A 13142-nucleotide genomic window follows, 5' to 3' on the forward strand; every position below is an offset into this window, starting at 1 on the left:
TGAAAGGTCGGCGGTTCGAATCCCCGCGGTGGGGTGCGCTCCCTTTGTTTGGTCCCAGCGTCTGCCAACCTAGCAGTTCGAAAGCACTCTCGGGTGCAAGTAGATAAATAGGGACCGCTTACTAGCGGGAAGGTAAACGGCGTTTCCGTGTGCGGTCTGGCTCGCCAGAGAAGCGATGTCACGCTGGCCACGTGACCCGGAAGTGTCTGCGGACAGCGCTGGCCCCCGGCCTCTTAAGTGAGATGGGCGCACAACCCTAGAGTCTGTCAAGACTGGCCCGTACAGGCAGGGGTACCTTTACCTTTACCTTTAGCGGAAGACCAAAGGGTTCCTTCCGATCTCTCAGAGGCTTCCTGAGAGCACAGATGGATGAGCGAGACTCAGCTGGCCCTGGAGCAGGAAGAGGCCATGCCAACCAAACTGGGAGCAGTGGGGGGTTCTGGGAAAACTGTGCAGAATATCCTGGGTGAGGAGGACACCCTCTGCTCAGAGGTGCAGAGCCAGCAGTTGAGGCAGTTCTGCTGCCAGGAGGCCAAAGGACCCCGAGAGGTTTGCAGCCGACTGAGTCAGGCAGAGGAGAGAAAGCAGGTGAGAGAGACTTTCCTCTGGATACTCCCAAGGGGCTCAAAACAGGACAGAGAACATCCCATAATGGTCTGCTGATGACCCATCCATTTTCTGGGAAGGCATCCATGGAATGAGATCTCGCACCCTTCAAGTCTTTGTCATTCTCTTTCTAGTATTTCTCCCCATTCTATGTTTTGAATCCTTGTTTCTTTTTCAGGGAAAGGATCTCTTTGCAGAAATGGACCTGGATTCCTGTGAGGCAGAGAGGCCTCCGTTGGACACCAGAGAGAGGCCACTGGGTAAGGAGGAAGGTGGTTTTTCTCTGTTTGGTTTCATTCTGTTGGTTTCCCAACTCATCTGAGGGTTCTTTTCATCTTGTTTTGGGGGGAGACAGTTGGGAACAAGGGTCCAGAGGAGGGGAGATGTATTTCTGCACAACTAACATATGAAATGGGCACAAACGTCCAAATTCTCTCAGTAGGTAAGTCCTTCTCAAAGGCCCATCTGTAGTTAGAGATGCCCTGTTTCACCTGTGAGAGATGCAGGCACTCCTGGCGTCCTGCTTACCTTTTTTCTCTTGCAGGTGGCAGAAGGATGCCGGGAAGACCTCCTGATCCACGTTTTCATGGGGGCAGAAGGGAAGCAGTTGCTGTGGAACCAGATCAGGTCAGGGGAAGCTGCCTTGTGGGGACAGAGGCCGAGGGATGGAGCAATGTCATGGACTGGTTGGGCACAGAGGAATGGTGGGAGGAAGCAGCCGGGGAACCAGGAAGGGAAGACGGCTCAGAGTCCAAGAAGTGGAGGTGGAACAAGAATAAGCGGTCAGAGGGAGAAGAGGGAGAAGCCTGGGAAGAGGGGGTGTCAGAAGCTGAAGGGGAAACAGGGCTTAGTGAGCTGGGAGACACTGTGGCAGAATGCAATGCAGAATCAGAGGCAGAAGAGGAAGGAGGCAAGTGGGAGAGGAAGGTCGAGAGGCTGAGGTGAGTCAGGAGAAGGAGGAGCCACTGGTGGCTCCCTCTCCTTTTGCCGGAAGCCACCCTCCCTGCTTGTCTCTCAGAGCCAGGAGACCCCCTGCAGTGCAGGAATCTCTGCTAGATCATCCAAGACCAAAAGAGGCTTATTTTATTTATAGATTGATAACTGAATGCAAAAATTGGTTTCTAAGCAGTGGACAAATGAGAACAAATAGTGGCCTGAAAACACAAGGTGGAGTACCACCTATTTGCACAAAGACGAATACCCATAATTAAAACGCAGAATAAAATAAGCATGCATAAATAAAATGGGCACAAAACAATCCTATTGAAACAACACTGCAATTTACAGGAAGGAAACCACAGAGCATTGTGGAGCAGATCATATTTCTGCTGTCTCAGAGGAGGACATTTCCCTTTTTCTTTTAGGGTCCAGTGTGCTTTGAAGATGTCGCTGTTCGTTTCACGGACGAGGAGTGGGCGTTGCTGGATCCTGACCAGAGAGCTCTGCATAAGGACATCATGGAGGAGAATCGTGGGATCGTGGCCTCTCTTGGTAAGGCTCCCTGTGGGATCATCATATCTGCCTGGAAATTCAAAAAATACCTCTATGTGACCAACCTCGTGTATTTTCACAGAGCTCAACAGCGCCCCCTACAACACCTGGGAACCTAACACCCCCACAATAAAGAGTAACTTACAGTTTTTTCTTTGAACAATCTTCCTCAAATTATTCCTTTTTCTACCACGATTGGGCTGGTCTGAGCTGCCCAGGCTATCTTAAATATCAGCTTCAGAATTGTTAGGAAAGATAAGTAGCTTCAGGTTTTCTGTTTTTGTTTTTGCTCCTGTCAGTCTTGGGTTGACCAAAGAGACGACGGACATTGGAGATGGAGGGGATGCCATGACTGGGCCAAACAAAATCCATCCCAGAGAAGAGCTAGGCTTATGGAATCTAAGGTAGTAGTAGCAGTGATGATGATGATGATGATGATGATGATGATGATGACACAATGGTACTTCGGTTTACAAACTAAATCTTTTCCGGAACAGGGCTGTGCTTAAATCAAAGTACCACTGTAGTAATAATAATAATTTTTATTTCTACCCTGCCCCAGCTACTCTGGGTGGCTTCCAACACATATATAATCATGAAACACAAATAACACTAATCTGATTCCATATAAAAAGAACATTAACTTTAAAATGAACATCTTCTACTAGTGGCCAAAATTTTGGAAACCTTTTGTGAAAAGTGTATTTCTGAGGTTTGATGGCTCATAACACCACTTTTGCATGGAGTAATGCCATAAAATTATATAGCAACGGAAAGATAATTTAATGAAGAAAGTAATGCAATGACTTTTATGAAGGAGTATTTATTGGAACAGCAGTCGTAAAGTGAAAACGTGAAACCTTTGGTAACCATTGGTAACCTTTAGCTTTAATTACGGCCTTACAACGCCTTCCCATGAAGTTTTTAGTTCTGCAGCTGTAATAATGTGAAACCAAGACTGAATTATTGCTTCTGTTAATTGGGCTTTATTGCTGGGTTGCCTTTGATTAACAAGTTTCTTTAGTCGGCTCCAAAGATTTCTGATTGGGTTAAAGTGTGGGCTATTCCCAGGCCATTCCAGCAGTGAAATATCATTATCTTGAAAGCACCTTTTGCACACAGCAGCAACACGACATGGAGCTGAATCCTGGTGAAAATATATAAATGCTTCCGTATCTGGGAAAAGATCACCTGCGGAACACTTCAGTTTGGGCTAAAGTATTTCATTTTATGTATTTGGGGGCATTTACATTCCCATTGATGACGCAAATTCTGCCCACACCTTTTGCTGCCATCCAACCCCAGATCATGACACTGTCTGGGTGTTTCACGGTCGGTGTAATGCAAGTAGCATGTAAATCTTCTCTGATTCTTCTCCTTGGGTATTTCATGCCATCACTACCAAGCAAGGAGATTTGGGTCTCATCGTTCCAAATAACACCGCCCCATTGTTCCACTTTCCAGTTAACGTGGGTTTCATCTTTTCAACCTTTGCTTGAGAGATAACAATGGCTTTTTCCTTAGAACTCTAACATTTAGATCAGTCCTTGCACTCAACTTCCCATTACATTGCACCATATCGTCTTGTATACACCCAGATGATTTTCTTCTGTCATGTAGGCACAGTCTCTCCACTAGTCCATCGTCACTTGCCTTTGTGCACATTCCCTGCCTTAACAAGTCTGATTTTGTAGTGACTGAGTCTCCTGATACCTCTTCCAAAATATAGAAAGGCCAACTTTGGTTAAGTTTTCCCCAATCTCTCTTCTACTAATTTCTTCATAACTGTAGCCTTGTTCACTTAATAGTACAATCTTACATCACTTTCTGGGGACCACTCAACTCTTTGTGCCATTTCTATAATTTTATTATGTTTTACACCCTCACTAAATGAAAGAACACAAAAAACCAACCTACTTGATAGCAATCACATAACACACTGACAAAAGTCAACCTAAGCAAGTTGTGCTTCCTTTTTCTGGTTATTTGGCCATAACATTTGATAAAATACAGGTAATTGAACAAACTTTGTTGGATTGCAATCTTGATTGCATTCTTGATCGAATTATATTTCCATTGATATATAATTTTATGACATTACTCCAAATGAAGTGGTGTTATAAGCCATCAAACCTTTGAAATACACTCCCCGCCCCCAAATCTCTCTTCTAATTTCTTCATAAGTGTGGCCTTGTTCACTTAATAGTACAATCTTACATCGCTTTCTGGGTGACCAGTCAACGTTTTGTGCTATTTCTATAATTTTATTATGTTTTACAACGTAAGCAAATTGTGCTTCATTTTTCTGGTTATTTGGCTATAATGTTTGATAGAATACGGTATAATTAAACAAACTTTGTTGAATTGCATTCTTGATAAAATTATCTTTCCATTGATATTTAATTTTATATTATTACTCCAAAAGGAGCGGTGTTTTGAGCCATCAAACCTCTGAAATACACTTTTTTCCAAAAGGCTTCTGCAATTTTGACCACTACTGTATATCAAACAAAGCAACATTCAACGACACATCAGAATCTCATAATAAATATGTTGGTTAATGACAAAAAATACAGGTAATGAACACACACCCAACTCCCTTCAGTTCTTCTCCATTTGTTCCTGAGGCTCTAATCCCTTTTTGTCTCCATTGCAGATTGTGATGAATTGGAAATTGAGAGCCAAGGTGACAACGAAAAAATCCCCAGAGAGGAGAAGCCACACAAAAATTTGGAGTGTGGAGAAAGCTGCAGTCAGAGCTCCCATTCCACTTCCCATCAACAAAATGTCATCGGAAAGAAACTCTATCAGTGCATGGAATGTGGAAAGAGCTTCCGTCAGACCTCCCATCTCACCTCCCATCAAAGAATTCATACAGGGGAGAAACCATATCAGTGTGTGGAATGTGGAAAGAGCTTCACATGTAGCTCCTCTGTCACTTACCATCAAAGAATTCATAAAGGGGAGAAACCCTATCAGTGTGTGGAATGTGGAAAGAGCTTCATTCACAGCCACAGTCTCACTTCCCATCAAAGAATTCATACAGGGGAAAAACCCTATCAGTGTGTGGAATGTGGAAAGAGATTCAGCCAGAGCTCCTCTCTCACTTACCATCAAAGAATACATAAAGGGGAGAAACCATATCATTGTGTGGAATGTGGAAAGAGCTTCACTGATAGCTCCTCTCTCACTTCCCATCACAGAATTCATACAGGGGAGAAACCCTATCAGTGTGTGGAATGTGGAAAAAGCTTCACGCAGAACTCCTCTCTCACCTCCCATCAAAGAATTCATACAGGGGAGAAACCATATCAGTGTGTGGAATGTGGAAAGAGCTTCACTGATAGCTCCTCTCTCACTTCCCATCGAAGAATTCATACAGGGGAGAAACCCTATCAGTGTGTGGAATGTGGAAAAAGCTTCACTGATAGCTCCTCTCTCACTTCCCATAAAAGAATTCATAAAGGGGAGAAACCATATCAGTGTGTGGAATGTGGAAAGAGCTTCACTGATAGCTCCCATCTCATTTCCCATCAAAGAATTCATACAGGGGAGAAACCCTATCAGTGTGTGGAATGTGGAAAGAGCTTCACACATAGCTCCTCTCTCACCTCCCATCAAAGAATTCATACAGGGGAGAAACCCTATCAATGTGTGGAATGTGGAAAGAACTTCAGTAAGAGGTCCTATCTCACTTACCATCAAAGAATTCATACAGGGGAGAAACCCTATCAGTGTGTGGAATGTGGAAAGAGCTTCAGTCAGAGCTCCCATCTCACTTACCATGAAAGAATTCATACAGGGGAGAAACCCTATCAGTGCATGGAATGTGGAAAGAGCTTCACATGTAGCTCCTCTGTCACTTACCACCAAAGAATTCATACAGGGGAGAAACCCTATCAGTGTGTGGAATGTGGTAAGAGCTTCAGGAAAAGCTCCTCTCTCACTTCCCATCACGCAATTCATACAGGGGAGAAACCCTATCAGTGTGTGGAATGTTGAAAAAACTTCAATCAGAAATGCAGTCTCACTTCCCATAAAATAATGCATACAAAGGTCGGAAAAAACATTATACAGCTTTTGGAGCCTGGCAAATCCACATCTTTATATCCAGGCCTTTAGCTGATTGACATCTACTGCCGTTTTAACATGTGGGTTTTTTGTGTTTTTATGTTGTAACATTCCTCAGACCTGTGGGTGTAGGGAATAGGTGCCAACTATTAAAGGTCTGGGGGTCTCCCCCCCCCCCAATAAGATATTTGAGGAGAACTTCCAGTTGGCCGCCCGATTTATGGCGGACGGAAGCTCTTTCGGCTGAAAGAGCCCCGGCACTTTCAAGATTGGGGTGACCCTGAGAGCGTTGCGGAACCCCGAAAAATACCTCAGATTGAGCATTCTGAGAACCTGGTGCTCCGGCAGGTACCCTTAGCAACTCCCCTGCTCCCCAGTAAGCGCTAGTAAGAGCTCTGTGGGAGAGCGAGCGGGACTGGAGACAGTACTGTGGAATCGACTCGCTTCCTTCGTTGCGCAAAGCTCCAAAGCCCGGTGATCGTGAGCGACCAATTTCTCGGACTAAATTAAAATTGGAAAACTGTGAGTAAAAAGGGTTTGCATTTGGACATTAAATTGGACTGGAAGGGATTTAAACACAGAGGTCGATCCCTTTCCGCTGAAGAGAAAGTGAAAGCAGTTACTGCTGACCGGAGCCGTAACTTTAAAAGACGTGCTAAAAACTTTCAAGGAAATATTCCAAGCCCCTCTTTCTGCAGGGGGAAGGGGGGAGAATTTGACTGAATTGGGACCCTGAATGAGATAGATTTGACAGAGAATAGACTCTTGCTTTCTGGAAGCGAACCTCCCAGTGAGGAAAGGCTAGACTCCATTATTACGTCACAAAGGGAGAGGATACTTTCAACTTTTGTTTTCCTCTTTGGGGATTACAAAGTAACCGCAGCTGTTTGAACTCGCTGAAACATTGTACAGTGTATCTTCTACCCTCCTGGAATTGTTTACAATAGTTCAAATCAATTTTGGATGCTTTTCAATAGGAATAAGAAGAGTAGAAAATTGGCGATAGGCGAAGGGGATCGAGATACAGATATGCTCGTACCCCTTCCAATCTGCGCCCCATCCCGAGGGACGAGGGTAGGGTGAGCAAGGATTACTCACCTCCGCCACTGGTGTTGTGCAATGCCAGGTCTATAGGCAACAAACCGGCCACTCTGCGAGATTTCTTTACCTCGCAGGGGATCGTCCTGGCTTGTGTGACGGAGACCTGGGTGCGCGAAGGGGAAACTGTTGCCTTACGAGAGATGGCGCCCCCGGGTTTCTCTGTCCTCCACCAGTCACGGACTGTGGACCGGGGGGGAGGGGTGGCATTATTAATCCAGGAAGATTGTTCTTACAGGGCTCTGCCATCACCATCGATCCCTGGCATTGAATGTGTTGGCCTAGTGTGGGGCTCCGAGGTGAGCTTGGCTGTCTGGCTGGTGTACCGGCCACCTAGCGCACCAGCAGCCACCCTGTCAGGCCTGCTGGAGGTGATGGCCGGCTGGGCCTTGGAGTTCCCTAACCTATTGGTATTGGGGGACTTCAACATCCATGCTGATGCCACTCCCTCCTCACAGGCTCTGGACCTGGCGTCTTCCATGGCGACACTAGGGCTCTCCCAGTTTCTTTCGGGCCCCACACATTAAGCAGGCCACACGCTGGATTTGATCTTTGGCGCCGGTATAGATGTGATCATGTCTCCTTCGATGAAGGTGCCATGGTCTGATCACCACGCTCTGAAAGCCAGGATTGACTTTCCACCCCCACCCTGCTTAGGTGGTGAATCGATTTGGGCTTGCCCGCAGAGGCTGATGGACCCTGATAGTTTCCGTCAAGCCTTGTGGGACCTTGCTCCCCCTGGCAACTCATTGACTGAGCTTGTTGAGGGCTGGAATATCCAGCTCCTGGCAGCCATCAATGAGATCGCACCTAAGTGCCCTCTGCGACCCCGCAGAAACCGGGCTCCCTGGTTTACCGAGGAGCTCGGGAAAATGAAGCGGGACCTCAGACGGCTAGAGCGAGTATAGCGGGGTGCCCATGACGGAGCCTCAAGAACATCTTATAGGGTTTTTATGAAAACCTATGAGATGGCAGTGAAGGCCGCTAAGAAGTCTTACTTCTCAGCCTCCATTGCATCTGCTAGCTCTCGCCCTGCGCAATTATTTAGTATAATTAGGTCTTTAATGTCCCTTGAAGGACAGCCAAATTTAAATAACAATCTGACACACAGCTGTGAGGCATTTGCGAGCTTTTTTGCGGAGAAGGTCCTGTTGCTCCGCCATGACCTCCCTGCCAATTTGGACACAATAAGGGAACTGGAGGCCCCTCGACTGTCCTCGGGTCCAGTATTGGACCACTTCAACCGGATATCCCCAGCCGATGTGGACAGACTCTTCCGAGCTGGAAAGCCCACGACTTGTCCTCTCGACCCGTGCCCCTCTTGGCTGATTAGAGCGTGTCCAGACGAGGTGCAGGCCCCCCCTGGGGGATATCATAAATTTGTCCCTTGGCACCGGGACATTCCCAGGGGAACTGAAGGAGGCAGTGGTGCGCCCGCTCTTAAAGAAAACATCATTAGATCCCTTAGATCTATCCAATTACCGCCCGGTTTCAAATCTTCCATTCCTGGGTAAGGTGATTGAGAGAGTGGTTGCTGAACAGCTTGGTAGGTTTCTGGATGAAACATCGGCTCTGGATCCATTCCAGTCCAGCTTCCGCGCTGATCATGGGACCGAGACGGCTCTGGTCACCCTACCAGATGATCTCCGCAGGCAGCTGGATCGAGGCGGGTCGGGCTGCTGATTCTTCTAGACCTGTCAGCAGCCTTCGACATGGTCAATCACGAACTCCTGGACCACCGCCTTGCCGACGTGGGGATTTAGGGCACAGTCCTTCAATGGCTGCGCTCGTTTCTCTCTGGTCGGGAACAGAGGGTGGCGCTTGGGGGGGAATTGTCATCACGCCACTGCTTGGTGTGTGGAGTGCCTCAGGGTAAGGTGATACTCTCCCTGATGCTTTTTAACATCTTTATGTGCCCCCTCGCCCAGCTTGTCCGGAGTTTTGGGCTGGGTTGCCATCAGTATGCCGATGACACCCAACTCTATCTGTTGATGGATGGCCATCCTGACTCGGCCCCAGACACACTGACCAGATGTTTGGAAGCTGTGGCTGGATGGTTACGTGGGAGCCGGTTGAAGTTAAATCCTTCAAAGACAGAGGTCCTCTGGCTGGGACGGGACGATATGGGATTGAGGGGGCAACTCCCATCTCTTGCGGGGGTGCAATTAGTGCCAGCACCATCCGTTAAGAGTTTGGGTGTAATCTTCAATACCTCCCTCTCTATGGAGGCGCAGATTACAGCTATAACAAAGGTGGCATTTTTTCATTTCCGCCAAGCTAAGCAGTTGGCCCCTTATCTCTCTCGCCCTGACCTAGCCACTGTGATCCACACGACGGTCACCTCCAGACTGGATTATTGTAACTCGCTCTACGTGGGGCTGCCCTTGAGACTGACCCAGAAACTCCAGCGGGTGCAGAATGCTGCAGCGAGACTCCTTACGGGGTCCTCGCTGTGAGATCACATTCACCCGGTGCTATACTAGCTGCACTGGCTCCCGGTGGAGTACAGGATCAGGTTTAAGGTGCTGGTTTTAACCTTTAAAGCCCTATACGGCCTAGGACCCTTGTACCTACGGGACCGCCTCTCCTGGTATGCCCCACAGAGGAACCTACGGTCTGCAAATAAAAACATCCTGAAGGTTCCAGGCCTCAGAGAGGTTAGGCTGGCCTCAACTAGAGCCAGGACTTTCTCGGCTGTGGCTCCAATCTGGTGGAACGCTCTGTCACAAGAGACTAGGGCCCTGCGGGACCTGACATCTTTCCGCAGGGCCTGTAAGACAGAGCTGTTCCACCAGGCCTTTGGTCAGGGCACAGCCTGACCCCCTCCTCTGGCAACCTGCACAGAATTTTGCTTAACGGTTGCCATTAATTTGATTTTAATTAATTTTTATAATGAAATGTTTTTATTTGATTGTTTGATTATTTGATTGTTGTTAGCCACCCTGAGCCCGGCTTCGGCTGGGGAGGGCGGGATATAAATAAAAATTATTATTATTATTATTATTAAAAAGAATAAGACTTTGAAAGCGGGGAGCTGCTGAGCTGCCTGTTGCCGTCTGTGTACTAAAAACCTGTGGACTGAGTCTGGGTGAGCGGACCTTGAAACTGTGGAATAGTTATGGCTAATGGTCTAGGTAAAGCTGAGAAAAGCAAGCCTAAAGATAGAAGAGGCTCTAAAGCACTAACTTTTGAAGAGTCGGTGATGCAAATGTTGACTGAAATAAAAACAGATGTAAGAGGAACCCAGCAGAGCCTACAGGAGCTTAAACAAGAATTTGTAGATTTGAAAAAAGAAATTCAAGAAGTCGAGACAGAAGTTACAGGTCACAAGACAAGATTGTCGGAATTGGAAAGTCCCTGAGAGTCCCTGATGTGGAGAAGACCCAACAGGAAGCGCTTAAGACAATTGCTTTTTTGCCTGGAAGAATCTGGAAGAGGAGGAGACACAAGAAGGTTGGAAGAAATTTAAAGAATATTTAGCTAAATATTGTTATATATGATAATGAGAAGTCACTTGGAAGTAACAAATAGACTTAGGACTAAAATATGAACGTGTTGTGAAATATGAAGGATTAGAATACTAATAAAAGAGACGAGGGTAGTAAATAGGAGATAATTTTATTAGAAATATGATTTTGGAGAACTGTTAAAAGGAGATACAATGAAATTCAGTTGGGGGGGACTGGATGAAGTCAGTTAACAATGTAAGGTAAATTGGGTTTTGAAAGTAATAATTGTTTCTATGTTTTTCTTTTGTATTCTAATGTGTTCACTTGTGTTGTGTGTTGTGTTGTGTAATGTCATTTCTTCTTAGAAATTTGGAAAAGCAATAAAAGAAATTTGAAAAAAAAAATTGAGGAGGCCACCCCCCAGGTTTTGTTTTTTTAAAAAATGCAACCTTTTATTCTTCCACAACTTGCCATACAATTTCTCTTTCAATTTGCCCTCTTAAAAAATTAAAAAATAAATGCAGAAAGGTCATTAGAAAAACAAAATACAAGAAAATACAAACGTGGACAGGTCCCATCTTTGCGGGCCAAATGCAAAAGTTGTTTTAAATTATTTCCCAAACTTGGGTCCCCAACAGCTCCCGGACTACAGTTCCCATCATCCCTCCCCATTGGTCCTGCTAGCTAGGGATGATGGGAGTTGTATTCCAAAAACAGCTAGAGACCCAAGTTTGCTTTAAAGGGAAAGTAGGCTGGCCCTGTGACACCCTCAGTTGGCTAATTGGAATTTATAGATCGCAAAATTGAAGTTTGATCTGCACTTCAACCTCTAGGGAGCTTCTAGGTGCTTTCTGCGCCACCTAGAGTACCCACAGAATTGTGGCTTTACTGGCAACACACATAGGAGAACAAATGAAAGACAAACACAAGGGGCAGGAAAAAACCTGGAAAGGGCCATACCAAATGGACATCCGGTGTGAAGAGGTCACTTTCCCCACTGCTGAACAATGCCACAGGTAGAGGAGATGGAATGCTAGATGTGTCTCTGGGGCAAGGGGAGCTGCTGGGAAATTGAAGTACGGGCTCAAAGTATTACTTTTTTAAAAAGTTCCTGCCATTATAGGCATTGCCATTCAAATGGTGTGCATGCATCATGTGATTGATTGTGCAAGGCGGGCCTTACCTGGCCCCCCACCAATATTTAATTCAAGTCGGCAGCACTGGGTCGAGTGGTTTCCCAATTAAAAAAAATACATAAATCTCCTTCCTTTGCACATGTTCCAGCTTGTCAATATCCTCATTTATTATTTTTAAAAATTATTTGCCCTTCATCTGAAAATTTTACAATATAAACATACAGGATGAAAGCATGGCTTTCTCAAAAACAAGCCAAGCCAGAGAAATCTCTCAATTTTTATTCTTTTCTTTTTTTGGATGGAGTTACAAACTTTGTTGATAAGGGAACCGCTTTGGAAGTAGTGCATCTCGATTTCAGTAAGGCTTTTGACAGAGTCCTCTGTGAGATTTATGTGAGGAAGCTGGTAAAATGAGGCTGAACAAGGTAACTGTTAGGTGGATTTGACTGACCGAACCCAAAGAGGACTCCTTCATGGTTCCTCCTCATCCTGGGGAAAAGTGACAAGAGGGGTGCTGCAGGGTCTTGATAAATGACATGGATGAAGGAAATGAGGGGATGCTCATCACATCTGCAGACGACACCAAACGGATCATAATGGCGTCTTCTCTCTTCTTCAGCAGCAGACAGGGAGACAAAGAACTGTGCAAAAGCACAGCAGAGCGGAAGAGATAAGACTGACTTCCGTTCTTACACTTTCCAGGCGTAGGAAAGTAAACAGGGGCATGTGACATACCAGCCACATATCCAGCAACGGGAGGAGTGAATTGCTAACACACCACACATGATTGCAGGTGATATAAGGAAAAAAAAACCTTCTCCTTTTTCCTTCTGGGGTACCCAAGGGCCCATATAGAGTCTTTTTGTAGGTTCTCTATTGGTAGGAGAAAATAACAGAGACCAACCAGAGAATATTGAGAAGCAAAGCAGCTAGTAAGCCTGTTCTTTATTAACTGTTGCAACAGGGTTCTCCCCAACACGCAGGAGAGAGGAGGAGTACCCCGAGCCATGCATGAAAGCCCTTATATAGACATTTTTAATTGCCCACCCTGGAGTCCAAGACCACCCCCAGATACATCATACATACACCACAGAAGGGGTGTAGCCCAAGACTACCCCCCAGATGCATTATACCTACGTCACAGAAAAAGCGGTCTACAACAGAAATCTGAGTGCGTTGTTTTTACCTTGTCTGCCAGGTTACCTGTAAATGGTCACTTGACTGGATTACCTGGGGAGCCTGGCCATTCTTTTGTAATGATAATACTTCATTCCTGAGCCAGGTCACAGGC

At 45.9% G+C, this 13142-nt stretch overlaps 1 protein-coding gene across 1 annotated transcript; it reads left to right on the forward strand.

Annotated features, from left to right (window-relative positions):
• The first annotated feature begins 569 nt into the window (after positions 1-569).
• On the forward strand, positions 570-6344 carry LOC310675613 (uncharacterized protein). Its single transcript, XM_083436548.1, has 5 exons — positions 570-588; positions 785-866; positions 1151-1233; positions 1971-2097; positions 4754-6344. The coding sequence occupies exons 2-5, from the start codon at positions 806-808 to the stop codon at positions 6097-6099; spliced, it is 1617 nt and encodes a 538-aa protein (XP_083292674.1). The 5' UTR covers positions 570-588; positions 785-805; the 3' UTR covers positions 6100-6344.
• Positions 6345-13142: the final 6798 nt, after the last annotated feature.

The sequence above is a fragment of the Podarcis tiliguerta genome, assembly GCF_965153285.1.
Source record: "Podarcis tiliguerta genome assembly, chromosome: 4".
Taxonomy (NCBI): Eukaryota; Metazoa; Chordata; class Lepidosauria; order Squamata; family Lacertidae; genus Podarcis; species Podarcis tiliguerta.

What these genes read in the sequence shown, in the direction of transcription:
- LOC310675613 (XM_083436548.1), top strand. Translation starts at nt 806, where the DNA reads ATGGACCTGGATTCCTGTGAGGCAGAGAGGCCTCCGTTGGACACCAGA. An exon ending in CACCAGAGAGAGGCCACTGG is followed by an intron (nt 867 to 1,150) that starts GTAAGGAGGAAG and finishes TTTCTCTTGCAG; the next exon opens with GTGGCAGAAGGATGCCGGGA. An exon ending in TGGGATCGTGGCCTCTCTTG is followed by an intron (nt 2,098 to 4,753) that starts GTAAGGCTCCCT and finishes TCTCCATTGCAG; the next exon opens with ATTGTGATGAATTGGAAATT.